General features: G+C 40.6%; 1 protein-coding gene across 1 annotated transcript; it reads left to right on the forward strand.

Moving 5' to 3' along the window:
- Nucleotides 1-25165, forward strand: NAE1 (NEDD8 activating enzyme E1 subunit 1). The gene is made up of 20 exons (XM_081215477.1): nt 1-110; nt 3493-3596; nt 3686-3746; nt 5468-5498; nt 6238-6309; nt 6572-6651; nt 7284-7393; nt 9254-9363; nt 10274-10336; nt 10732-10795; nt 11670-11761; nt 14006-14065; nt 14159-14292; nt 16316-16391; nt 16631-16670; nt 17935-18021; nt 18843-18935; nt 22131-22245; nt 22332-22381; nt 24925-25165. The coding sequence occupies exons 1-20, from the start codon at nt 58-60 to the stop codon at nt 25032-25034; spliced, it is 1605 nt and encodes a 534-aa protein (XP_081071603.1). The 5' UTR covers nt 1-57; the 3' UTR covers nt 25035-25165.
- Nucleotides 25166-27052: the final 1887 nt, after the last annotated feature.

The following is a 27052-nucleotide window of genomic DNA, read 5'->3' on the forward strand; positions in this document are numbered from 1 at the left end:
GAGGTGGTGGCTGTTCTCGGTAGTGGCCCGGCGGTTCTCCGCGCGGCGGGCGCGGCCATGGCGCAGCCGGGGAAGCTGCTTAAGGAGCAGAAATACGACCGACAGCTGAGGTAAGCCAGGGCTCACCGAGTCGGGCGGGCCAGCGGGTTCCTGTGCGTCCGGGCCGGGGCTAAACGGGCGGGCGGCGTGGTTGGGCCTCCCTCAGGCCTCCCACCGGGCTGGGCCGGGCCGTGCGGCCGGCGCTCAGGGTTCCGGCCTGGGGCCGGCGGTGCTTCTCGAGGGCCGGGACTCGCCTTCCCCGAGGGGCGCGCCCGCCCGCTTGCCACGCGGTGTGCAGGTCGAGGTGCACCGTCCCAGCGTCAGCCGGGTCACCGGGGCGGCTGCCAGTTCCATCTCGCTGTGCTCAGGCTTCTCGTTTTGCAGAATGAGGGGATCGGGAATACCCCATCCCGGCCGCAGAGAGCAGCACCGAGTGTTAGGTATTGTTCTAAGCCGGAGCTGTCCACTAGAAATATAATGCTAGTCTCATGTAAACCACCTGTGTAGTTATATATATATATTTTGGTAGCCACATTAAGAAAGGAAAAATAAACAGGTGAAAATAATTTTAATAATGTAGTTTATTTTATTTAACCCAATATATCCAAAGTATTACCATTTCAACGCATAATCAGTATCAAAAGTTATTAAAGATATTTAACATTTTTTTCCATTCTGTCCTTGAAATCCAGCACTTTACACTTGTAGCACATCTCAGTTTGGACTAGCCTTATTTCTAGTGCCCAATAGCCACATGTGGCTAATGGCTACCTTAATGGACACTGCAGGTCTAAGCCATTGGGCTGGTTCTTGACTACTTCCTCTCCCATGCCTCTTCTCCTAACACTCCCCATTCCTTATTTATTGATCATCTTCTGAGTGTTAAGGCAGCAGAAGTAACACAAATGTTTGGCTCCCTTCCTTTCTGGAGCCCCCAAGTCAGAAGTTACAGTGTGTCCCTAAGGACTGGAACCCATTTGTATGTACCTACAGCTTAGTGCTGTGTTAGGGGCTTTATGCACTCAATTCTGAGAGCAGCCTTGAAGGTAGATATTCTCTCTGCATTATAGATGGGGAAACTGAGTCTTAGAGAAGTTCGGTAACCTGCCCAGTTTCCCATGTATTTGAACCAGGATGTAAACTCAGGTCCTTCTGGCTTTTTCAGAGCTGGTACTATCTGCTCCTGAGCTTCTGGGGAAAGAAGCAAGGTGACAGAGCCCTTGTAACCAACTTGTGTTCTCTTGTAAATTCTTGGAGATCCTTGTGTTTTGAATGTAGATGTAACCATACATGACAGACTTGAGAAGATATTTATTTATTTATTTATTTTTATTTATTTTGCGGTACGCAGGCCTCTCACTGTTGTGGCCTCTCCCGTTGCGGAGCACAGGCTCCGGATGCGCAGGCTCAGCGGCCATGGCTCACAAGCCTAGCCGCTCCGCGGCATGTGGGATCTTCCCAGACCGGGGCACGAACCCGTGTCCCCTGCATCGACAGGCGGACTCTCAACCACTGCGCCACCAGGGAAGCCCGTGAGAAGATATTTTAGATTACTAAGTAACTGTGACAAAAAAGAATTTTTGCTGAGTCCAGTCCATTTAAGGACCAAACTTTACCTTTCATCGTGAGAACTGTTTATTGGCTTTGAAGTGTCAGAGGGAAGCAGATACAAGTAAAGCAGCAAAGCTGTTCAGCCAGCTAGCAGTCAACAGGCCCTGCTTTCCTTAGGCCAGCAAGAGAATAGAGAGGATTGATTTCTTGTTTGGGCCGTTTCTTGAAATATATTACCTAGAGATGCACTAGTATTCTTTTAGGCTTACTTTCCAACTACCCGGGTATCCATCAACCAAATATGTCAGGTGTCTTCTGTGTGCCCTACTTTCACAGAAAAAACAGACATTTCCAGTCTGTCTGGTTCTTCTAGGCTATTCCTCCATGCATTTGACAGCTATTCAGTGATCACTTATCCTGGGCAGGGCACTGTATCGGGCATTGGGGTTCCAGTGGTGAACAGAGGGAGTGGTCTGGACCCTTATGAAGCTTAGAGTGGAATGGAGAGATGGGTGTTCAGCAAATAAAAGACCAAATGAGGGCTTCCCTGGTGGCACAGTGGTTAAGAATCTGCCTGCCAATGCAGGGGACACGGGTTCGATCCCTGGTCTGGGAAGATCCCACATGCTGCGGAGTAACTAAGCCCATGCGCCACAACTACCGAGCCTGCACTCTGGAGCCCACGAGCCACAACTACTGAAGCCTGCGTGCCTAGAGCCCGTGCTCTGCAACAAGAGAAGCCACCGCACTGCAACGAAGACCAAGCACAGCCAAAAATAAATAAATAAATAAAATAAATTAATTTTTTAAAAAAACCCAAATGAGGCAGTTACAGTTGTGATATGCTCTGGAGGACATATGGGCTACATAAAAAGAGGGAATCTGTTTTAGATCAGGTGACAGGGAAGGCACCTTAAAGCCTATCAGTCCTCCAGGCTATGAAATTTTTCTAATGATTTGGGCTCCCCCTATACTAGTTCCTATACTGACAAGAAAAGATACATTAGTTAATAGGCTTTCTGGGCGAAGGTAACCAGGTTGGATCAGCTGTCATGATGCTTATTTGATCATGTACCTTGCCATGTTGATGATATGCTGGTGTGACAGGATATAACATATATTTCAGGTTATAACATATATTTCTAATCCTTATTACATCTTGCTGTTTGTTAATGTATGCATTTATTAATCATGCTATTAGAATGTTCATTGGGAATTACATTTTAAAGCACTCTTATTGAAGTCAGTGTGAAGGCTTTTCAGATGATAATTCAGTTTTCTTGGTAAAGCTTTTCTTACTCTTGCAGATGTCATGGTGATAAGTCCCATGTCAAGATCTTAAATATTCTGGATCCCTATAACTTAAGGAGAAATGAAATAGAGAATAATAGGTTTTAAATCTAAGGTACTTCTCGGGACTTTCCTGGCGGTCCAGTGGTTAAGATTCCGCACTTCCACTGCAGGGGGCGCAGTTTCAGTCCCTGGGAGGAGAACCAAGATCCCACATGGCCCACATGCCACGTGACACGGCCAAAAAAAAGAATAATAATAATAAATAAATAAATCTAAGTTTCTTCTCTAATGTTAATGACTACAGAGACTTTCTGTTCTGTAAGTTATCTGGCTTGAAAAGAGTAATGGACTAGGAGCTGGAGGACCAAATTTTTAGTTCTGATTTAACCCCCCCTTAAACCATGCCAGGCATCAACCTGTTTGCGTCTCAGGTTAGTCAGCTATATAATCCCCGTAACACCTCCTGCTGTTCCTGTCTCACATATTTGCCATGGTTGTCACATCAGTTATTCTATACAAGAACACTTTAAAGGTCAAAGATCATGATTCAAATAAAGTTGTATTTTCATGAAAGCTTTTAAAATGTTAAACTTGTGTATTCTTTTGTAGGTTGTGGGGTGATCATGGGCAAGAGGCTTTAGAATCTGCTCATGTTTGCCTAATAAATGCAACAGCTACAGGAACTGAAATTCTTAAAAACTTGGTACTACCAGGTATTACAGTTTTGTTGTTGCAAATTTACTTCGTTAAGGTTTTGAGCTAGAAATATATATTCTTGACTGACTCTTGTTTTGTCTCCCAGGTATTGGTTCATTTACAATTATTGATGGAAATCAGGTCAGCGGAGAAGATGCTGGAAATAAGTATGTTCTATTCTTTTCAGATACCTGCATGTTAGGGAAGGCAGTGCATTGTCATGGGAGAGCAAGGCCTGAATCCCAGCTTCAACTCCTCAATCAGGGTGACTTAACTTCCAGGTGGAAATAGTCCCTATGCTTAGGATCATGGCAAGGATGAAGTGAGTTAATATAGGTAAAGTGCTAGCAGTGTCTGGTAAATAGGCCTTTAGTAACAGGTACCTGTCATTACTGCCTTTATTGTTGTTAGGAATGAAAAAGGGTAGTCATTCTTACTTTATCTGTGAAACCTGGATCCTTCCTGAGTCCTTATATTGATTCCTAGATGTTAGTATATAATTAACAATAATTGTATTTTTGGATTATAAGATAGTAAAAGCTACCTTTTGTTTGTGGTGTCTTCTAAGCTTAGTCCAGGTATATCTCTTTCTACAATACACTGTCTGTAGAAATGCTGTTCGTTTTGGTTTTTTTATAAATTTATTTATTTTATTTTTTAGGCTGTGTTGGGTCTTCTTTACTGTGCGCAGGTTTTCTCTAGTTGCAGCGAGCAGGCGTTACTCTTCGTTGCGGTGCGCAGGCTTCTCATTGCGGTGGCTTCTCTGGTTGCGCAGCATGGGCTCTAGGCACGTGGGCTCCACTAGTTGCGGCACGCGGGCTCTAGAGCGCAGGCTCAGTAGTTGTGGTGCACGGGCTTAGTTGCTCTGCGGCATGTGGGATCTTCCCGCGCCAGGGCTCAAACCCGTGTCCCCTGCATTGGCAGGTGGACAGGTGGATTCTTAACCACTGCGCCACCAGGGAAGCCCTAAAAATGCTGTTTTAAAGATGGCCTGCATATCATTCTTGAAAGATGATCATATTTAGACTTTCAGAGCATTCCCCAATTTGGATTTCATGCTTGCCTTTTCAGGGACTTGGAGTCTGGGATCTCTCATTATATTTGTCAGTAAACAGCAACAATGAGTAAATAGAAGAAATCAGAATTTGGTTCATATTGAGCTTTGTTATCTTTTCTCTGGGTGGTAATACAAGTTTCACTACCACAACACCCTTTTATTGGTATCTATAAAGAAAAAGACCTTTTATCTTTGCTTACTTGGTTGGTTAGAACAGGGTATAGTAAGAGTGAGGTTTCTTTCTCTTGTGGAGCTGCTGAGCTTGTGCTCCAAGGGTACCCTGACTCTGATCAGCAGACTCAGATCTGGACCTTGGGGCACAACAAGGGTATGTGTGGGAGGAAGCCTGAATAAATCTGTTATAGTTACTTGCAAAAGCAGACTGTTCAATGCAGCATTTCCCAAGTGTGGTCAGTAGCTGTTAAATGGGCAAATGGATTCCATGGTCAAATGAGTTTGGGAAATGGGTCAAATGAAACTAAATATTTCTTTAGTGTAAGACTTTAATATCATGCGTATTACGTATATTATGAATTTCCAAGAGAGAATATAACATATGGTGTTTCCCAAACTTTTTAAAGCCCGGGGACCCTTTTCTCTCAGAGCATTTTGTGAAATTCATGTTCTGTGGTACATACTTTGGGAAACATTGATTTATTAGCCTGTCTTTGGTTACAAGTTTCATCTAGCTTTCTTCCTCCAGGAAGGCTGTTACAGTCTGAAATTAAAATATAGTTTGTTTTAAACTATGAATGAAATGCACCTGGTATTACAAATAACCTTTCCTTTATAGTCAGAGAAGCCATTAAATTTGTTTTTATTCTGTTTTAGTTTTTTCCTTCAGAGAAGCAGTATTGGCAAGGTAAAAAATCAGTTTGTTATAGAATATAGTTGTATTTGAACATCTAGTGATGCCACTATGTTTCGATTGTTTGAAAAGCTTTACTTTAAAAGAGCTTATTATTCCTCTGAGAAAAAAGCTAATTATCTCATTTTTTTCTGATCTTGTAAATCTTTATATGCTTGGTAGTTTAAGAACTTAGAAGTACTGTTCGTGTTTTTATTATCCTGTATTAAAGCTAAATATTCAGTGATGTTAATGTTCAGAGGTTGGAGTATTTTGGTTAAGAAGATTTTTTTTTACCAAGAGTTAGTCAGAATGTGTCTTATTTTTGTATTTCATATTAAAAATCTTACAAAACCATATGGGTCAACTTACTATAGTATTCTGAATAGAAATGACTGTTTCTTTAATGACTGACCTCTCTGTGCAGGACTGTAAATGTGGGAGGTTAGAGTAAGTCTCAACTTGACTCAGAATCTCCCTGCCTGCTCCCCAGGGTTTTCTGGTCATTTGCCTAATCAGGAAAGTAGAGTGCAAGTCATGTAAGCATTTAAGAATTCTGAATAATGATGGTTTAGCTCTGTTTTAAGTAATACTCTGGTTTAGTCCCAGTTTAAACACTATGAAAAGCAGAGTTGTCATATCTATGCATGGAATTTGGGTTGTTTTACAGTGTTTTTGCCTGATCTGTAAATTAGGGGTTACATTTTAACCAAATTTTTTTCTAATTCAAGTAAAATGTTTTGTTTTTAAAAAGAATCGAGCTCAAGCCGCCATGGAATTCTTACAAGAATTAAATAACGATGTCTCTGGGAATTTTGTGGAAGAGGTATATATAGATATATATATATATACACACACACATATTATTATTTCTGGTCAGAAATTTAATTTTTTAGTAATTCAGAGCCCTAAATTTAGTAATTTAGTAATTCAGAATTTTGAATCTTTGTATATTTATGTTGAGAGTTGAATTATTTTAACATTGGAGTCTAGCATTTACCTCACTTGTTCTAAAGTAGCTTAACTGTTTCTGTCATCTTTAATATGATTGTCAAATTGTTGGATTTTCTTTCCCCTGTCCTATTTAGAGTCCAGAAAACCTTCTAGACAATGATCCTTCATTTTTCTGTAGGTTTACCATTGTGATTGCAACTCAGCTTCCTGAAAGGTAAATTTTTAAGTTAATTTGTTTTTATTTTAATCTCTTATTAGATTTGCATAGTTTTGTTTTCTCTGCAGGGTCTGTGGTCTTTAAAATTCTTAAACTCCACAGAAACCTTTAATTAGAAGTGCTTATGGATCTCCAGCACTAAAAAGATAGGGAAGAGAAAAATACTGAGATGTGAAACTTTAAAAAATATATATTTAGAACAGTTAAATTGAACATTGGTTATTTTTTTAGTGAAAAAAAAAACTAGTTAGAATTAATTATAGGGAGTGCTTGGCGCTGTATACAAAAGTTTTATAAATATTTTCTTCTTTATTATGGAAATGTTTAGGAGATGTCTTTCAGTAGCATTCTCCCTAATACAAAGGACTAGGTTTTCATATCTCTCTAGTCCAAAAGATATACTTTCTTTGACACTGCAACCTTGTGGAATTGCTTATGTAAATATGTAATATGTTTATGTAAATATGCTGTTTATGTAAATGCAATAGATATATCTTTGCATTTATTATTTAGTAAGAAAGTTGCTTTATTTTAAAGCATTTTCACATTTGGCATGTTTCCATTTGCTTATGTTCTTATCCTTTGTGACTTCTTTTACAGTATATTACTACGTTTGACTTCTTTTACAGTATATTACTACGTTTAGCAGATGTCCTCTGGAATTCCCATATCCCTCTTTTGATCTGTAGGACATATGGACTAGTTGGTTATATGAGGATCATTATAAAAGAACATCCAGGTAAAATTGTTGCACATATGGGGCTTCCTATTGGTTGCTTTAGCTATAATTTTAGGAACTTGACAATTTAGAAAGTCAATTTTAAATCACAGAGTAAATTTGTAGCAGCTCAACTCTGGTTATACGTTCAAAGTGGCAGTCAGAATCAGTAGGCTTTAATCTTTGTATTTCCTTTACTTAGCACTATAGAAGGATACAAAGCAGGAGATACAACAGGTGCAGCTGCTTCATCTTATTAGGAGGCCCAGCAGCTATGCAAATACCTAGCTTTTTTTGCCTCCTAACCTACATAGGGCATGTATGTCTGTCACAGGTAAGAGCCAAGGTATGTGGGTTACACTGACACAGAAAGGATATGCCACCTTTTCCCCCACCAGTTTTCTATTCCATTCTCATACAGGCATTAGGCTTCCCCAGTTCAGGTGTAATTGCACACAGCAAGCAAGGCATTTACCTAACTACTGTTCCAAGGAAACAGTGTTTATAGGAGACTGAACTCATCTATAGGCAGGCTTGCATCAGTTCAAGTCCCTTTATTTAGAAAATTTTAATCTTAAATCATCATAAAGTTTTCGTTCAGTACTCCTGCATTGCTCTGAGCCAGGTACTCTGCTAGTGTAATGACAGTCATTGGCATTGGTAGCATCACTGAAAAGTGGTATCTGCCTGGGCAGCTAAGGAGTGGTATTTGAGACTAGGTTTTTGGCAGTGGTGATGGGTCATTTAAGAGTTGTAAGTAGGAAAGTGACAAGGTAAACATTTTGTTTTAAACTGGTCACTCTGAAACCCGGTGGAGAATGAATGGATTTGAAGGGGCAAAGATTGGAGACAAGGGTTGCTTTTAGGAGATTTTCAGTGGTCTAGGTGAGAGAAAGAGCCAGAGAGAGAGCCCCTGACTGAGGGCAGATGTTACAAGGATAGGAAGAGGGAGTAGACGGTAATGAAGGTTAACATTGCTGGCTGTGTGCCTGCCTTTATGTGGATTATTTCATTTAATCTTCCCAAAATCCTTGTAAGGCAGATACTGTTTTATCTGCTTTTTACAGATAAGGATGCTGAGGCATAGAGAGATTAAGCTTTTTACCTAAGGTCACACAGCTAGCAAGTGACAGAATGGAGCCTAGCTCTAAACACTCACTGAAATTACACACTTTCCCATGCTCCCCTATGTGGAGAGCTGTGTATGAAGTGACATCAGGATGTGGGGAGTGACTGATACTGGGCCAAGGAAGCTCGAAGTCAGGGAAGACCATCACATTTCTAGGGAAGAGGTCTCGGTAGATGGTGATGCTGTCTGTTGACCACAGGTGGAGGAAGGGTAGGTTGTTGGGTGCTGTCGGAACACAAATTTTACCTAGTTTGATCTTTTCCAATTGTAATAACAAGAAAATTCTTCACTAAAGGAATCTTGGTTTTACTTTTATTAAAACTATAGTCCACTTAAAATTTGTGCATTTAGTAAAATACAAATTTATATGTATATGTAAATTTAACTCAATAATGAACAAAACAATGAAAAAAACCTGTAGGCCCTATGCCCATTTAAAAATTACAGATTTCTGGGCTTCCCTGGTGGCTCAGTGGTTGAGAGTCCGCCTGCCGATGCAGGGGACTCGGGTTTGTGCCCCGGTCCAGGAAGATCCCACATGCCGCGGAGCGGCTGGGCCTGTGAGCCATGGCCGCTGAGCCTGCATGTCCGGAGCCTGTGCTCCGCAAGGGGAGAGGCCACAACAGTGAGAGGCCCGTGTACCACACACACACACACAAAAATTACAGATTTCCTAAGTTCCTATAATGTATGTACTGCCAGCAGTATTGCTAAAGAAGTAAGTTTATCTTTTGGGATTATTTGTTTCACAGTAATAGAATCTCATCCAGATAATGCGTTAGAGGATCTACGACTGGATAAGCCATTTCCTGAACTGAGAGAACATTTTCAGTCTTATGATTTGGATCATATGGAAAAAAAGGTTAGTAGTGTGTGTGACCTTCCATTTATAGGTATACTTAAAACTTTGTTTTTAACCTAAGGTTTTTGAATTACAAAGTGAGGAAATACTATAAACCTCCATAGTCCTGTCATCCAGGTCACATAGTAACAACATTGTACCTAATTTGTTTTAAATAAATCTATCTTTCCCCAAAATTTAAAAACTTTTTTATTGAAGAAAAGTACATTAACTGAACATATCTGTGTAATCAACACCCAGGTCAAGAAATTGGACATTAACATATCCCAGAAGCCCTCTTCATGGCTCTTTCCTAAACAAATAGATGTACTTTTTAAAACAGTTTGAATTTGGGGTGGTGTTTGTTGAAATTGACTCCTCTTAAAACTTATTTTTAAGAGAATTACCAAGGCAACTGCATAATTCATTATAGAAATAATGATATTTATAACAGGCCATGTAATTTAAGGCATATATATATATATATATATATATATTTTTTTTTTTTTTTTTTCCTGACTACCCATTAATTAACTGCAGGTATTTTGTTCATCAGAAAACACAGAAAGGATCCCTTTTCCTTAGTTTTGGATTGGTATCTGAAATCAAGATACTTGAGCTTTGTTTTTGGGTGGCAGTCCCTGAGACAGTTTTCTTAATGGTAAAATGGGGACAATCATAGTATATACCTGCCTTATTAGAATTAAATTGGACACTGCCTTCAAAATCTTTGTAAAGCAATTTTTGTTAACCCAGTTCATTTTCCTTCATTCATTATTCCACATATACTGAGAGATGTAAACATTGTTGAATAATTGAATTTAATAAATATTGTTGAATTTGTTGAAAATGATATGGTATAGTGAAAAATAAATGTTAACTAATTAATGTTAACTGATACTGATATTTCCTTTGATTCTTTTATTTTTAGGACCATAGCCACACTCCATGGATTGTGATCATAGCTAAATATTTAGCACAGTGGTATAGTGAAGTATGTCCTTTCTTGAAAAAAGAAATTCCATATATGACTGTATTTTTTCAGTTTATTATAAAGAATTTCGTTGGAGGGGGTGGGACATTGATTTTTTTTCCTTATATGGTTATAGGGCAGCTGATTTAAACTGCTAGTTTAAATCTAGCAGTTTCTCTTTTGATACTGACATTTTTATTAACAAAATGAAATTTGAACAAATGTCATTCTGAAACTGGCAGTGGGGAATGAATGTAGAGAAATGGCCCACAGTTTCTGTTTTCTATCAAGTCAGCTGATTTCACCGAGGTATAGATTTGCTGATGAAATCTCATATGGATAGGGGGAAACTGGACTTTCAGTTTCCATATTTTGAGTTTTTACAACTAGACTAAAAATTTTTTAACCCAATTTAGACAAATGGACGAATACCTAAAACGTATAAAGAAAAAGAAGACTTCAGAGATTTGATTAGACAAGGTAATATGGGATGTGATTAAATGTATAAAGTTTGAAAAGCATATTGCTTGAAGCTAATGTTTATTGGATTTCTGTCAACACCTTTGTCAGATGATGCCATCATGAGGTTTTGTTTTTTTTTGTGTGTGTTTTTGGCTGCATTGGGTCTTTGTTGCTGCACATGGGCTTTCTTTACTTGCGGTGAACGGGGGCTACTCTTCGCTTCGGTGCGTGGGCTTCTCATTGCGGTGGCTTCTCTTGTTGAGGAGCACGGGCTCTAGGCACGTGGGCTTCAGTAGTTGTGGCTCGTGGGCTCTAGAGTGCAGGCTCAGTAGTTTTGGCGCACGGGCTTAGTTGCTCCGTGGCATGTGGGATCTTCCTGGGCCAGGGCTTGAACCGGTGTTCCCAGCATTGGCAGGCGGATTCTTAACGACTGCGCCACCAGGGAAGCCCCCATCATGAGCTTTTATTTTATTTTCCTCAGGAGGTTAAGGAGCCACTCCTTGTGTAGTTTTAAGAATGACTAGTGGGCTTCCCTGGTGGCGCAGTGGTTGAGAGTCTGCCTGCCGATGCAGGGGACACGGGTTCGTGCCCCGGTCCGGGAAGATCCCACATGCCGCGGAGCGGCTAGGCCCGTGAGCCATGGCCTCTGAGCCTGCGCGTCCAGAGCCTGTGCTCCGCAAGGGGAGAGGCCACAACAGTGAGAGGCCCGCGTACCGCAAAAAAAAGAAAAAAAAAAAAAGAATGACTAGTGATTAGCCATATTTCTTCTTCTTAAGGTTCAGTATCCAATCCTCCCTTCAGAATCTGACAAGGTTATCTCCATAATGCTGGGGGGAGAGAAAGAGTGAAAAGAAAAGGGCTGTTGTTTACTAATCAATTTCTATTTTAATAGGAATTCTAAAGAATGAAAATGGGGCTCCGGAAGATGAAGAGAATTTTGAAGAAGCTATTAAAAATGTGAACACAGCACTAAATACAACTCAGGTATTAAGAGCTGATGAGGTATTCACAAATGAAAGGTGTTTTCTGAAGTCCTCATATGTGAAATAGTTGATTTTAATTTTAATTTAATATTTCTCAAATTGTAGAGTTGGTTAGAAATTAATATCTGTAATACAGCTTGAATATTCTTTTAATAAGATTCTGTATTGTCCTTGTTAAAATGGATCTCAGTGCTTCAGCATATAATTTGATACAGTGATTTATATAAATTAATTGTGTGAAGTACATGGTTTGTGAATAATAAGTGTTTGGGGGTAGGAATTATATAATGAAGGTGGTATTTTGCTGTTCCAAAATAGTGTTGCCTGAAAAGTTAAATCTTACCCTGCTTTGCTTTTGACAGTAATTATTTGGATATATTGGAAGATGTTCTTAAAGACATTGTATACCTTAAAAGTTACTTGGAGGATAACCTAGTGTAGATGCCCTTTGTTTTGTTGTTGTTTTGTTTTTGAATTCTGGCCAGTGAGTTTTTTGGGGAACTTTGGAATAATACAACTGGTAGTGTAAATTAGAATTTTCTTATAATTTTTAAAATCTTTTTTTTGGCTGCACCACACAGATTGTGGGATCTTAGTTCCCTGACAGGAATTGAACCCGGGCCCTCAGCAGTGAGGGCCTAACAGTTAGCAGTGTGGAGTCCTAACCACTGGACCACCAGGGAATTCCCAGAATTTTCTTATAATTTAAAACAGGAAAAAATGCTACCCTTCAAGTTAGGAACGCACTCAAGGTGTCATTACATACTCTTTGGAGACAATGAGGTAGTGTTGCTGAGTGCTTAAACATGTGTGCTCTGTGAATCACACAGTTTTCTGGGGTGTTGAAAATTTTCTGTGTCTCAGTTGGGGTGATGGTTAGAAGTATGTGTATCATTATCAAAAAACATTGAATTGTACATTTAAGATTTGTACATTTGGGGCTTCCCTGGTGGCGCAGTGGTTGAGAGTCCGCCTGCCGATGCAGGGGACACGGGTTCGTGCCCCGGTCTGGGAGGATCCCACATGCCGCGGAGTGGCTGGGCCCGTGAGCCATGGCCGCCGAGCCTGCGTGTCCGGAGCCTGTGCTCCGCAATGGGAGAGGCCACAACAGTGAGAGGCCCGCGTACCACAAAAAAAAAAAAAAAAAAAAAAGAAGATTTGTACATTTTGCTGAATGTAAAATTTACCCCAATTAAAAAAAACAAGCTTCTCATGGTTGGGGGACAGTGAACTAAGCAAACAGACAAATGTGCCAGGTGCTGTGAACAAAATTAGAGTAGAACAGAGGGGTAGAGCATGATGGAGAGGAGGTCTGGGATCAGGAGGGGCCAGGGAGACTCTCAAAGAGATGTGTTTAAGCAGAAGCCTAAGTGAAGTGTCATGCAGAGGTCTGGAGGAAGAGCTTTTCAGGCCAAGGAAGCACATGTACAAAGGCCCAGAAGTGGGATGATGCTTGGCATTTGTTCAAGGATCAGTATGAAAGCCACTGTGATTGGAATGAAGTAAACAAGGGGGAAAGAGGTGGGAGGGATTTAAGTTTGGAGAGGCAGAAAGGGCCTGATCATAAAGGCACTGCAGTCCACTAGAGTGTTTTGAGCAGGGGAATGGAGTGACCTGATTTATATTTCTAAAAAAATTATTCTGGCTCTTGTGAGGTCAAAAGACTGTAGGGGACTGGGAGTGGAAGCAGAGAGAGCAGTTAGGAATTACCAGTAAGAAAGTTCTTTTTTCCACACAACAGTAGAATCAAAGCCTAAGGTTTCTATAGTTTTTATTACTGTATGATGTTCTTGCTAGCATTAAATATCCTTAATTTAATGACCTCATTTCTGTCAGAGTGGTTGTCTCTTTCAGCAGTCACTAATTAGGGTGTAAGGGTTTCAGATTTTTGACAAGATGGAAAAACACGAAGGACTACAAATCTAGCTTGGTATTAATGTCTGTTATCTTTGTTCTGTCTTCAAATATGACTATAAAAAGATTTACTTAGGCTCCTTCTTTACTCTACTTATGATGTAAGAGAATAGGTCAGTCTTTAATGCTAACAGCAGTGGGCAGGAGGGGACTTTCTTCCATTCGCTCTTTCCCCAACGAATCTCCATCTGGTGGTGATTCTGAATAAAAGTCTAAGTTTGTATTTGAACTTGTTTGGAAAATTGCAGTGGAAGTTAAAGTGGGCAGTGAAAATAAAAATGAACTTACATTAATTCTTAGTATAAGTAAATGTTTCATGTTCCTTTGTTAGATCCCAAGCAGTATTGAAGATATATTTAATGATGATCACTGCATAAATATCACCAAACAGGTAACAATAACAAAAAAAGTAAAAATAGTGCCACCTTAACCTTTGGGTCAAATTCAGATGTCACTTAATATTAATTTTTTTTGCTTCTTTTAGACTCCGGCATTTTGGATTTTAGCTCGTGCCTTAAAGGAATTTGTGGCCAAAGAGGGTCAAGGAAATTTACCTGTTCGAGGCACAATTCCTGATATGATTGCAGATTCAGGCAAATATATAAAACTTCAAAATGTGTAAGTCACCTGTTTTCAAACTATGTAGTAGAAAAATCAACCTGTTTATATTAGAGATGAACATATTTTATCAGTCTACCAGAAATCAGAAATCAAATGGAAACCTGTTATAATCTTATCACTTTAAAAATAATCTAAGGGACTTCCCTAGGGGCGTAGTGGTTAAGAATCCCCCTGCCAATGCGGGGACACAGGTTCTATCCCTGGTCCGGGAAGATTCCACATGCCATGGAGTGACGAAGCCCGTGCGCCGCAACTACTGAGCCTGTGCTCTAGAGCCTGCGAACCACAGCTACGGAAGCCTGCACGCCTAGAGCCCGTGCTCCACAAGAGAAGCCACTGCAATGAGAAGCCCGCGCACCACAACGAAGAGTAGCCTCCACTCGCCACAACTAGAGAAAGCCCACGTGCAACAACGAAGACCCAATGCAGCCAAAAATAAATAAATTTATAAAAATAAGCTAAAAAACTTAGGGGGAAGATTTTTTTTAATATATTTTATTTTTAAGAATAGTTTAAGTTCACAGCAAAATTGGGCAGAAAGTATAGAGTTCCCACGTACCCCCTGAAGGGTCAGATTTTGTTTTTCATATTTTAAGATAAAACCTAACATTTGAGCACTTAACTCTATGCTATCAACTGTTCTATGTATTAACTAATTTAATATTCACAATAGCCCTATGAGAGAGATACTATTATTGTCCCAGTTTTACAGGTGAGAAAACTATGACATAGAAGAGGTAATTTTTTCAGGGTCTGACAACTGGGAAATGGCAAAACCAAGATTTGAATCTATGAAACTCACCTGTATACTCTTAACCATGGCCCTGTACTCTCTTTTATCTGTAATTTAAAACTTTGAAGTCTTTAGTTTTGATGAATTTTTTGTCATTAATTTTCATAATTTAAAGAGTTCATGACTATAGATAGACACCTGCTATCCAGTTATCACTATCACCCAGGTAGATTGTCATAAGGACAGGTCTCAATGGATATTACCCTTGTGTACTTTGGGCATGGTGCTGATGAATCCAGGGCCACTGGCCTTGTTTCTTTAGGGACCAGATAATGACAACACAGAGAAGGTCTCTGTTCCCTAGACAGATTGTACTCTTCATCTCAGTCATTCTCTAACACATCTTTATTGCCCTAGCCTAAAAGTTCATCTACCTAAAACTTGGGAAAAGTCAGTTGAGGACAAAAGAATTATGACCTCATATCAGAGGTAGTCAGCTTAACACTGATCATCTCTAGAGGGTGAAAATGTAAATAGACTTAAAAGTTTTACATGAATTTGTAGATGGACAGTTCTGAAGTATTTAACTTTCCTTGGACTTGACTTCAAGGAGATTGTATTCTTTTGCAACATACTTTGTTAGGTCCTCTGTCAGAGAAGCATGGGTCATGGATCTCTCTAGAAGGGCAGTTTTTAAGTTAGGTGCTGTTAATTATTGAGGGAGCCTAGGTTATTAGTGCAGTCCAAGAACCCGTCACCAACCACTAAGAGGTGCTGGTAGCATTTCCATGGCATTGTCACATTTCATGTATTTTCAGATCAGTATTTTTTCATGAAAGGGAAAGAGATTTTTTGTCTGATTCATGGTGATATTTAAATTTGGTAATTTATTATTTATTTATTTATATTTGCCTGCGTTGGGTCTTTGTTGCTGCGCACGGGCTTTCTCCAGTTGTGCCGAGTGGGGACTACTCTTCGTTGCGGTGCGCGGTCTTCTCACTGCCGTGGCTTCTCTTGTTGCGGAACATGGGCTCTAGGCACGCGGGCTTCAGTAGTTGTGGCATGTGGGCTCAGTAGTTGTGGCTCATGGGCTCTAGAGCTCAGGCTCAGTAGTTGTGACACATGGGCTTAGTTGCTCCGTGGCATGTGGGATCTTCCCGGCCCAGGGCTTGAACCCGTGTCCCCTGCACTGACAGGCGGATTCTTAACCACTGCGCCACCAGGGAAGTCCCCAAATTTGTTAATTTAAATATTCGTTAATAGTAGCTTTTTGTTGTTCTTTTCCAGTTACCGCGAAAAAGCAAAGAAAGATGCTGCTGCTGTGGGTAATCACGTTGCCAAATTGCTTCAGTCTATAGGCCAGGTAAGCTGCCGGGCACACTGCCTTTGATGGACAGTACAGCTCCAGATAGGCCTGATTGCATCATGTAACTCCAGCCAGAAAAGGCTTAGAGAGAAGGTGTGACACTGGCTCAAAGCTTCTTTAGAGGGGTCCTCACTTGCCTGCTAATGAGAAGGCCTGTCATAGTGATGGGCTTTGTGCTGTACCCTCTGTTAATCTGCTTTTATACTGGAGCAAAATCTGCATTTATCTCTTTACAGGCACCAGAGTCCATTTCAGAGAAAGAATTAAAATTACTCTGTAAGTCACCTTGACTTAATTTCCTTATTTTGTTTGATAAAAATGTGCCATGGGAGATGTTCCCAGCAATTTTAAATGGTTGAAATTAAAAATTTTCCATGGTCTCAGTGGTATTGACATAGGTAATTATTGCGTAAGGTTTTTTTTTTCTCATGATAAATGGAGAGGGTATTCTAAGACTGGTCAGAGGTAGAGCATCTTTATCTAATGCTAAAAAGACATGAAGATCAATTAATTGAAAATTATCAGTAATACAGAATTATTTTCAGCTTACTCATTTTAAATAACTTGGGAAAGTTTTATCTGAAGACTTTGGGAGTGAAGTCTTGAGTCACATGTACATTGACAGTATTGGTTTAAATACTAACTTTGATCAGTGTTAAATGACTGTGATAGAATTAAGAATTTTGCCATCTAGTTTCAGAGTGGCTAGGCTCCCGGGGTCTTCTTTATAACTCCTGAGTAGGCCCAGAGAATTCAAGAGTTAGTTTAAGAGTAATAAAATCTGTTTTACATGCCATCTGAGGATTTCTCCCTGTAGCTATGACCCCTAGTTTCTGCAAAAGTCTATATTTTGTATGTTACCCATCCTTAAAATTATTTATCCAAATTATTCATTTTAAGACTCTTCAACATGTTTGTTTAGGCTTAGTTTCAATGTTTTGTTCCACTACTAATCTTACCCTGTGTTTATGCATTAGTGTTTGTGCTACTAGATTATATGATACCAGATTAAAAGCTGGATGTGTTGGGTATTTGAGACTTTATTATTCTGGTCTCTATTGGGATATGTTTGAAAATTTCCATAATACAAAGTTTTTTGTTTTTTGTTTTTTGTTTTTAAAGCCTTACATATTCTCAGAGCACAATACATATAACACTCTCCTTCAGTACTGCTTGTCCATAATAATGATAAAAACTACTATTCATTGAGCCCTATCAGGCATTCTGCTTGGTATGTACTGTACACAGTTACACTTTTGATCCACAGAACAACTCAAAGGTAAACAATATACCTCCATTTTACAAGTGAAAACTGAGGCTCAGAGAAGTGCCATCACCTATGTAATCAGTGCTGAACTGGTTGTAATCCCAAGGACATGAATTTAAGATAACTTGTGTTCTGGTGCCATCTCTGCTAACTATTAGAACCTTTTCTTCATACTTCCATGTCTGTAAAGAGGATACACAGAATTTCCTGTTCTTAATCAGGATAGTCATGTATCTTAACCATTTACTTCCATAATGTCTTTTCTGTGTTTAGGCAGCAATTCTGCATTTCTTCGAGTGGTGAGATGTCGATCCTTAGCTGAAGAATATGGCTTGCATACAATTAACAAGGATGAAATTAGTAAGTAATAACCTTTTTTAAGTGAAGTTTTTTCTTTTTAAAATTAATTAATTAATTTATTTTTGGCTGTATTGGGTCTTCGTTTCTGTGCGAGGGCTTTCTTTAGTTGCGGCGAGCGGGGGCCACTCTTCATCGCGGTGTGCGGGCCTCTCACTGTTGCGGCCTCTCTTGTTGCGGAGCACAGGCTCCAGATGCGCAGGTTCAGTAGTTGTGGCTCACGGGCGCAGTTGCTCTGTGGCATGTGGGATCCTCCCAGACCAGGGCTCGAACCCGTGTCCCCTGCATTGACAGGCAGACTCTCAACCACTGCGCCACCAGGGAAGCCCCAGTAATAACTTTTTGATGCTAGGTTATTAATTAATTCTAAGGATATAAATATTTTGTGTATAACAATGTATAGTAGACTATATGGTGATAACATAAAGGATAATATAAATATTTATACTCTAAATTTTATTCTATAAACCTGTCCAAGAAGTCATAATTTCAAATATAAAACTTAATATGTACATACATAAAATCCTATTTAGGTCACTGAGTAAGTTGTGTGATATGTAGAAGAGCTAAAGTCAGCATAATACTACCTTAGTAGAGGTTATGTGACCATAGCTAATAGTCTAAGACCATTGGGTTTTATCTCAGTAACGTATCTCCCTTTATTTTATAATTATTTATCATTTTCTATTTTATTGTCACAAAATATTTAAATTTTATGATAGAATTCCCTTGTATTCTGAAACTTGAGTATATAGTAAATTCAGTTCTTCCGTGTTTTTATGGCATGAATTACACAAATTATACTGAAATTTTTTTCCTTTCAGTTTCCAGCATGGACAGTCCAGATAATGAGATAGTATTATACTTGATGTTACGGGCTGTTGATAGATTTCATAAACAACATGGTAGATATCCAGGTAAGAATAGCAATCAAATTATCAAATACAATAAAATCTTGTGTTTTGGCCACACAGCATGGCTTGTGAGATCTTAGTTCCCTGACCAGGGATTGAACCGAGGCCACAGCAGTGAAAGCTCCAAGTCCTAACCACTGGACCACCAGGGAATTCCCAATAAAATCTTTTTTTTTTAAATTAACTAATTTATTTTTGTCTGCGTTGGGTCTTTGTTGCTGCATGCAGGCTTTCTCTAGTTGTGGTGAGTGGGGGCTACTTTTTTTGTGGTGTGCGGGCTTCTCATTGCAGTGGCTTGTCTGTGTTGCAGAGCACGGGCTCTAGGCACGTTTCAGTAGTTGTGGCACACGGCTCAGTAGTTGTGGCACATGGGCTTAGTTGCTCCACGGCATGTGGGATCTCCCCGGACCAGGGCTCGAACCCATGACCCCTGCATTGGCAGGCAGATTCTTAACCACTGTGCCACCAGGGAAGTCCCCAATAAAATCTTAAATAAATACTTAAATAGAATGAAATCTTAAAGGATTCTTGGGGTGTTTGCAGTAGTGATGCTTGAAGTCACACTGTAAACAATTTACACCTGGTTCGTCTCAGGAACTACCATTTGTTTTTTAAGTGTAACCAGTTGCAAGTAGTGTTTGATTCAACACAGGGGACTGTTGGTTGATTGCATATAGGATAAAATTTTTTCCTGTCAGTTTGTACAGTTTACTTCTAAGACTCACACTGAGTTTGATTTAGTGGAATGAGAAAGCCACAAGAAGTATGCCTGTGATTTCCGAGCTCAGAACTCTGAAGATGTTTCTTTGCTCAGTATCTATTTTTTGTTATCTGTTAATGTAGTAATTGGGGAATTGGCATATGCTCAAAGGTCTTCAGTTGCCCAGGATATCTTTATTAAGATTGTAATTTTAATTGTGCAGGATTATTGCATAGCAGCACATTCTGGGTGTGTCATAAAACCTGTTGTCCCAACTGATGTAGTATACCCACTGAGTTATAATCTTAATGAGCAAGCTTACCAGAAAAGGAGAAGGAATAAACACCAAATATGTATTGCTTTATTTGTATTGTTTGCTTAGAATGTATTTTTGGTTATCTCTTGCATAATCAACCATCCCCAAATTTAGTAGTTTAAAACAATCAATTTTTCTGTCTCGTTACTTTGTGGATTGGCTGGACTCGGTTAGGCAGTTCTCACTGGGGGAAGGGGATCTCATGCAGTTGCATGACGCCTGGGGCTGGAGTCATCCAAGAAGACATGCTCACTCACATGTGTGGCACTTTAGTTGGGATATCCGGAACTGCTGTGGGGGGAGTGGGCCGGTGCTGGTCAGGCCTCTCTCTCCACATGGCTACTTGGAGCTTCCTTTTAGCATGGGAGTCCTAGATTTCTTACATAGTGGCTGCCTTCCCCAGAGTTAACATTCCAAAAGACCCAGGTGGAAGGTACAAGGCTTTTTATGACTTGGCCTTGGAAGTCACAGCATCACTTATGTCATGTTCTGTTGGCTTCACAGGGTCACATTAGATTAAGAGCGGAAGGGGGACCACACAAGGGCACGAAGAGGTGTTCATTGGGGAGCCATCATGGGAGATTAGCTGTTACATAGAGCACAGGCTTTGGAGTTAAACCTAGGTCCAAATCCAAGTTCTGTCACTTATTATCTCTTGATCTTGGGTGAGTCACTATTTCCCTCCAAGTCTCAGTTCTCTCGGTATGGAAAGGTGATAATAATAACTACTCTATTAGATTGTAAGGGTTAGATACGTGATGTATAAAAATCACTTAACATACTGCTTAGCTTTTTTTAAGTACTCAATAAAGGGTAGATGCTACTATTTTGAGAAGGAGTGATGATAGGTCTTTTTTTTATTAATTAGTTTATTTTTATATTTGGCTGCGTTGGGTCATCGTTACTGCACACGGGCTTTCTCTAGTTGTGGCGAGTGGGGGCTACTCTTCGTTGCGGTGCTCAGGCTTCTCATTGTGGTGGCTTCTCTTGTTGCAGAGCACGGGCTCTAGGTGTGCAGGCTTCAGTAGTTGTGGCATGCGGGCTTAGTAGTTGTGGCTCGCAGGCTGTAGAGCGCAGGCTCAGTAGTTGTGGCGCACGGGCTTAGTTGCTCCGCGGCATGGTGGGATCTTCCCAGACCAGGGCTCAAACCCATGTCCCCTGCGTTGGCAGGTGGATTCTTAACCACTGCGCCACCAGGGAAGTCCCGATGATAGTTTTTAAACTAGAGAGGTTAAAAAATAAACTAAACTAGAGGGGTTTAGTAATACCTGGATATTATGGCAATTACATTTTTCCTTCCAGTAGTAATAATAATGATAGCTTACCTTTGGAGACATCATAGTTTAATCATTAAGAACTGCCTGGGCTCATATCACAGTTTTGCTACTTATGAGCTAAGTAACTCAGGCAAATAACTTAATCTGTCTGTGTTTCCTTATCTGTAAAATGAAGATAATAATAGTGCCTACTAAATAGGGTTGCTGTAAGGATTAAATGAATTAATATTTTAGGTGGTGTTTAGAACAATGTCCAGCATCTATTAATGCTCCATAAGTGTTACCTATTATTATAGTTTTTTGTTGTTGTTGTTTTTGTGGTACGCGGGCCTTTCACTGTTGTGGCCTCTCCCGTTGTGGAGCACAGGCTCCAGACACGCAGGCCCAGCGGCCATGGCTCACGGGCCCAGCCGCTCCGCGGCATGTGGGATCTTCCCAGACCGGGGCACGAACCCGTGTCCCCTGCATCGGCAGGCGGACTTTCAACTATTATTATAGTTTTATATGTGTCATTTAATCTCCTGGAAATGGGTAATAAATGCTATAGGTTTTATAAAGGGTATAAATAGGACATTACTTTCTCCTTCATTCAGTTCTATCAGATAATTATTGAGCACCACTACGTGTCAGATACTCTTCTAGATACTGGGTAAGGAGCACTGAACAAAGCAGATTTGTCAAACTCAAATTTTTAATAGATTTTAGACAGTTTCTTTGATTGTTACAAATTTGTGATAGTTGCAAATATTAGTCTCATACTTTCCATTATTTTTGTTCTTATTTCAGTTTTACACCTTAATGTTTAAACTAGAACAGCTAAAACTGGATTAAATAAAGGAGATAGCCAATAATTTTGAGTCACATATTTATTTTAATGAAAATTAATTTGCATATATATATTTTAGGGGTATCTAACTATCAAGTTGAAGAAGATATAGGCAAGTTGAAGTCTTGTCTCACTGGCTTCCTTCAGGAATATGGATTATCCATAATAGTGAAAGATGATTATGTCCATGAATTGTGAGTATTTTTTTAGGGAATGCAAGAGACAATACTGTCCTGTCATAAGGCTAACAATCTGTTCATGTCTCCATCCTTTCCTGTAGTTGCCGATACGGAGCTGCTGAACCACACACCATTGCTGCATTCTTAGGGGGTGAGTTCCAGAGATGAGAAGACTGTCACCTGTTGTTATATAGTACAGTTATGAAGTTTTGTTTTCCCAGCTGTTTTAACTAGGGAGGTCAGTAAAGCACAATGTTAATATTGAGTTTAGATTATTTTGGTAGCCCCCAAACTGGTCTCCCTGCTTTCCGTCTCTCCTACTGCTGTCCATTTTAAACTCCTGAAGAGTAATTAATCTTTCTAAAGCATAGCTCTGATTGTGTCTCTCACTAACCCTCTGACCTGGCAGTACACACATATACACTACAGTAGTCCTCGGAAAATAAATCCAGAGTCTTTCATTTGACATTTAAAACATTCTGTGTTCTGGTTTTACCCAGCCTTTCTGGCCTTGGTTTTTTCAAGTTACTTGCTTTTCCCCTAGACGTGCCCTTTGATTTCCCGCTCCTTGAATCTTTACCCCACTCTGGGCCCATTTGCCTTAAGTCTCCCTGTTGCCTGCATGTCTAAAATCTACCTGTTCTTCAGGACCCAACTCAACAATACCATCTCTTAAATAAAACTCCTTGGAGCCTGGAAGTTGAGGTCAGGGTCAGCATAGTTGGTTTCTGGTGAGGCCTTTCTTTGTGGCTTGTAGGCAGTCACAGTCTTGCCATGTGCCATAACCTCTTCTTTGTGCAGGAAGGTGAGGAGGCTCTCTGGTGTCTCTTCTTATAAGTATACTAATCCCGTCATGAGGGCCCCACCCCCGTGACCTCAATTACCTAATTACGTCCCAAAGACTTCAACTCCATCTCCACATACGGTAACATTGGGGGTTAAGGCTTTAACATTTGAATTTTGGGGGACATGCATTTGGTCTATAACATGTGCATTCTATAATCATTCTGCACAAGTCATTTCTTTCAGGTCTTTTTAAAAATATTATCTTCCCCTGTGAGGCCATCCCTGATTGATTTAAAACAGTCTCTCCTCTTGCATCATATCCCCCTTCCTTGCTTTTTCTCCTTAGCACTTAGTCACTTGACGTTTTACTTATTTGTAAATTCTCTCTCCCTCACTACTGAAAAGTAAGATCCATAAGGATAAGGATTTTTGTCTTTTGTTCCCTGCTGTATCCCTAGTGCCTAGGACAGTGTCTGGTACATAGTAGAGTCTCAAATTTTATTGAATCAGTGAATGTGAAAGTAGAAGCTTCAGATTATAAAAGATGAAAAATTGTTTTCTTGGTAGTTTTTTTTTTTCTTTTCTGTTGTTTTGTTTTGAATAGTAACTTTAAAACTTGTTACTGTTACTCTATACTCAGACTGTTACTGAGTATAGCAGTCTGGGTATCTAATATAGATCCTTTCCAAATTACAGATATTCCTTTACCCTCCCTTTTTAAAAAAATTTATTTATTTTATTTATTTATTTTTTGCTGCATTGGGTCTTTGTTGCTGTACGTGGACTTTCTCTAGTTGCGGTGTGTGGGCTTCTCATTGTGGTGGCTTCTCCTGTTGTAGAGCACGGGCTCTAGGCGCCTGGGCTTCTGGAGTGTGGCTCACGGGCTCTGGAGTGCAGGCTCAGTAGTTGTGGCACACGGGCTTAGTTGCTCCGCGGCATGTGAGATCTTCCTGTACCAGGGCTCGAACCCGTGTCCCCTGCATTGGCAGGCGGATTCTTAACCACTGCACCACCAGGGAAGCCCCTTTACCCCCTTTCTTTTTTTTTTTTTTTTGCGGTACGCGGGCCTCTCACTGCTGTGGCCTCTCCCGTTGCGGAGCACAGGCTCCGGACACGCAGGCCCAGCGGCCATGGCTCACGGGCCCAGCCGCTTCACGGCATGCGGGATCCTCCCGGACCAGGGCACAAACCCACGTCCCCTGCATCAGCAGGCGGACTCTCAACCACTGCACCACCAGGGAAGCCCCCCCACTTTTTATTATAAAACATGCACAGGGTAAAATTCAAATGCAACAGAAGGGTATCCTTTGAGAATCCTTTCTGCCTATATTTAGCCTTTAAAAAAAGTGCAGTCATCCATACTATTGTTTTGACTTTTTCTTGCTTAATATATTTTGCCAGTCTTTTTTTTTTTTTTTTTTTGCGGTACACGGGCCTCTCACCGCTGTGGCCTCTCCCGCCGCGGAGCACAGGCTCCAGACACACAGGCTCAGCGGCCATGGCTCACAGGCCCAGCCGCTCCGCGGCATGTGGGCTCCTCCCGGACCGGGGCACGAACCCGTGTCCCCTGCATCGGCAGGCGGACTCTCAACCACTGCGCCACCAGGGAAGCCCTTTGCCAGTCTTTTTAAACCACCATAATTAAAAATACTTTTTCTTTTAAACTGTGGCATAATATGCCAGGGTGTGAATGTATAGAACAAAATTTTTATTTCCTTTAGTAACATAGTTATAAGAAATTGTAGTCCTTTGTTTTGATATGACTCAGTAAGTTATGTCTGTTTTGGATTACTTTTAAACATCTTTGGTTTTGGAAAGGAAAGGTTTTCTTTACAGAATTGAATATTTTTATAGAACTCTTTAAATTTACCTTTTTCAAAGATTTGCTTTTCTCCTTTTTCCTTGCAGGAGCTGCTGCTCAAGAGGTTATCAAAGTAATCACCAAACAATTTGTAATTTTTAATAATACTTACATTTATAGTGGCATGTCACAAACTTCAGCAACTTTCCAGTTGTAGAATAAGTACCCTATAGTGTGTTAATGATTGAAACTGTAATTGCCGTCAGGTTGTGCTCCAGTTTGTAAAGTTCTGCTAAGGGAGAACTGTTAAGTTGTTTCCTTAATAAACATTTTTCTCATTTATAATAATGTAGTCGTGTTCTTTGGGGAGCTGAGGTGGAGGGAGGAAGGAAACAGTTTTCTCAGAGAATAAAAGCTATCCATTTCTAACTGAGTTCATTATTTCTGGCTTGCTATTTCAAAGTTACTTAACATAGAAATATCTTGTATGGACTTCCTTGGTGGTGCAGTGGATAAGAATCCGTCTGCCAATGCAGGGGACGTGGGTTCGATCCCTGGTCCGGGAAGATCCCACATGCCGTGGAGCAACTAAGCCCATGCACCACAACTATTGAGCCTGAACTCTAGAGCTTGTGAGCGACAACTACTGAGCCCATGTGCCACAACTACTGAAGCCCACGCGCCTAGAGCCTGTGCTTTGCAACAAGAGAAGCCACCGCAATGAGAAGCCCACACAGCCCACCACCACAACGAAGAGTAGCCCCTGCTCACCACAACTAGAGAAAAGCCCACACACAGCAATGAAGACCCAATGCAGCCAAAAATAAATTGAAAATTTTTTTAAAAAGGTCTTGTGTTACATTAGAAATAGCTTAAAATATTTTTTTCTTATAATCTTAAATAATGAATTTAAGGCACGTGCAGATTTTAGCTGTGGACATCTTAATACCATCACTGTTTGTTAAAATACAATTTAAAAGGGGCTTCCCCCAGGACATGGAAGCAACCTAAGTGTCCATCGACAGATGAATGGATAAAGAAGATGTGGCACATATATACAATGGAATATTACTCAGCCATAAAAAGAAATGAAATTGTTATTTGTAGTGAGGTGGATGGATCTAGAGACTGTCATACAGAGTAAAGTAAGTCAGAAAGAGAGAAACAAATACTGTATGCTAACACATAAATACGGAACCTTAAAAGGTTCTGAAGAACCTAGGGGCAGGACAGGAATAAAGACACAGACGTAGAGAATGGACTTGAGGACACGGGGAGGGGGAAGGGTAAGCTGGGAGGAAGTGAGAGTGGCATAGACATACATACAATACCAAATGTAAAATAGCTAGTGGGAAGCAGCTGCATAGCACAGGGAGATCAGCTGGTGCTTTGTGTTCACCTAAAGGGATAGGATAGGGAGGGTGGGAGGGAGACGCAAGAGGGAGGGGATATGGGGATATATGTATACATATAGCTGATTCACTTTGTTTTACAGCAGCAACTAACACAACATTGTAAAGCAATTATACTCCAATAAAGATGTTAAAAAAAAAATAAAAGGGGCTTCCCTGGTGGCGCAGTGGTTAAGAATCCACCTGCCAATGAAGGGGACATGGGTTTGAGCCCTGGTCCAGGAAGATCCCACATGCTGCAGAGCAACTAAGCCCGTGTGCCACAAGCTACTTACTGAGCCTGTGCTCTAGAGCCCGCAAGCCACAACTACTGAAGCCTGTGCGCCTAGAGCCCGCGCTCTGCAACAAGAAGCCACTGCAGTGAGAAGCCCACGCACCGCAACGAAGAGTAGCTACAACTAGAGAGAGCCCGTACACGGCCAAAAATAAAAATAAATTTAAAAATATATTTTTAAATACAATTTTTAAAAGACAAATATTTCAGATGTATAGTTTTATCAGAAAACAAGAACAGGATACAAAGGGGAGGGAAGGTTGTAAAAGATTAATGATGGCAGCGCTTGGGGCTCAGACGGCCTCCTCCCCACGCCTGCGCACACCTACCCGAGGCCACGACGCCGGCCTCAGCGACCCCAGAGCCTGTTCTCCTAACTCCTTCGGGCGAACGCCCCTCTGAGCAAAGAAAACCCTTTACACAGGGAGCAGTGAGATTAGAGGATTTCCCCTTCATATAGTGACTTTCCACTACTTCAACAGGCGTACATTTGCTATCCGCAGCCCTCTGGAATATGGGTGAGCAGTGGCCGGCGAGAGACTCCACGTG

Source organism: Mesoplodon bidens (assembly GCF_964165515.1).
Source record: "Mesoplodon bidens genome assembly, chromosome: 18".
NCBI classification, from domain to species: Eukaryota; Metazoa; Chordata; class Mammalia; order Artiodactyla; family Ziphiidae; genus Mesoplodon; species Mesoplodon bidens.

Excerpts from the sequence above, each read along its gene's own strand:
- NAE1 (XM_081215477.1), top strand. The coding sequence starts at position 58 with ATGGCGCAGCCGGGGAAGCTGCTTAAGGAGCAGAAATACGACCGACAG. Across the intron at positions 6,652-7,283 it reads GCAACTCAGCTTCCTGAAAG|TATATTACTACGTTTAGCAG; the intron begins GTAAATTTTTAA and ends CTTCTTTTACAG. Across the intron at positions 16,392-16,630 it reads TGCTTCAGTCTATAGGCCAG|GCACCAGAGTCCATTTCAGA; the intron begins GTAAGCTGCCGG and ends ATCTCTTTACAG.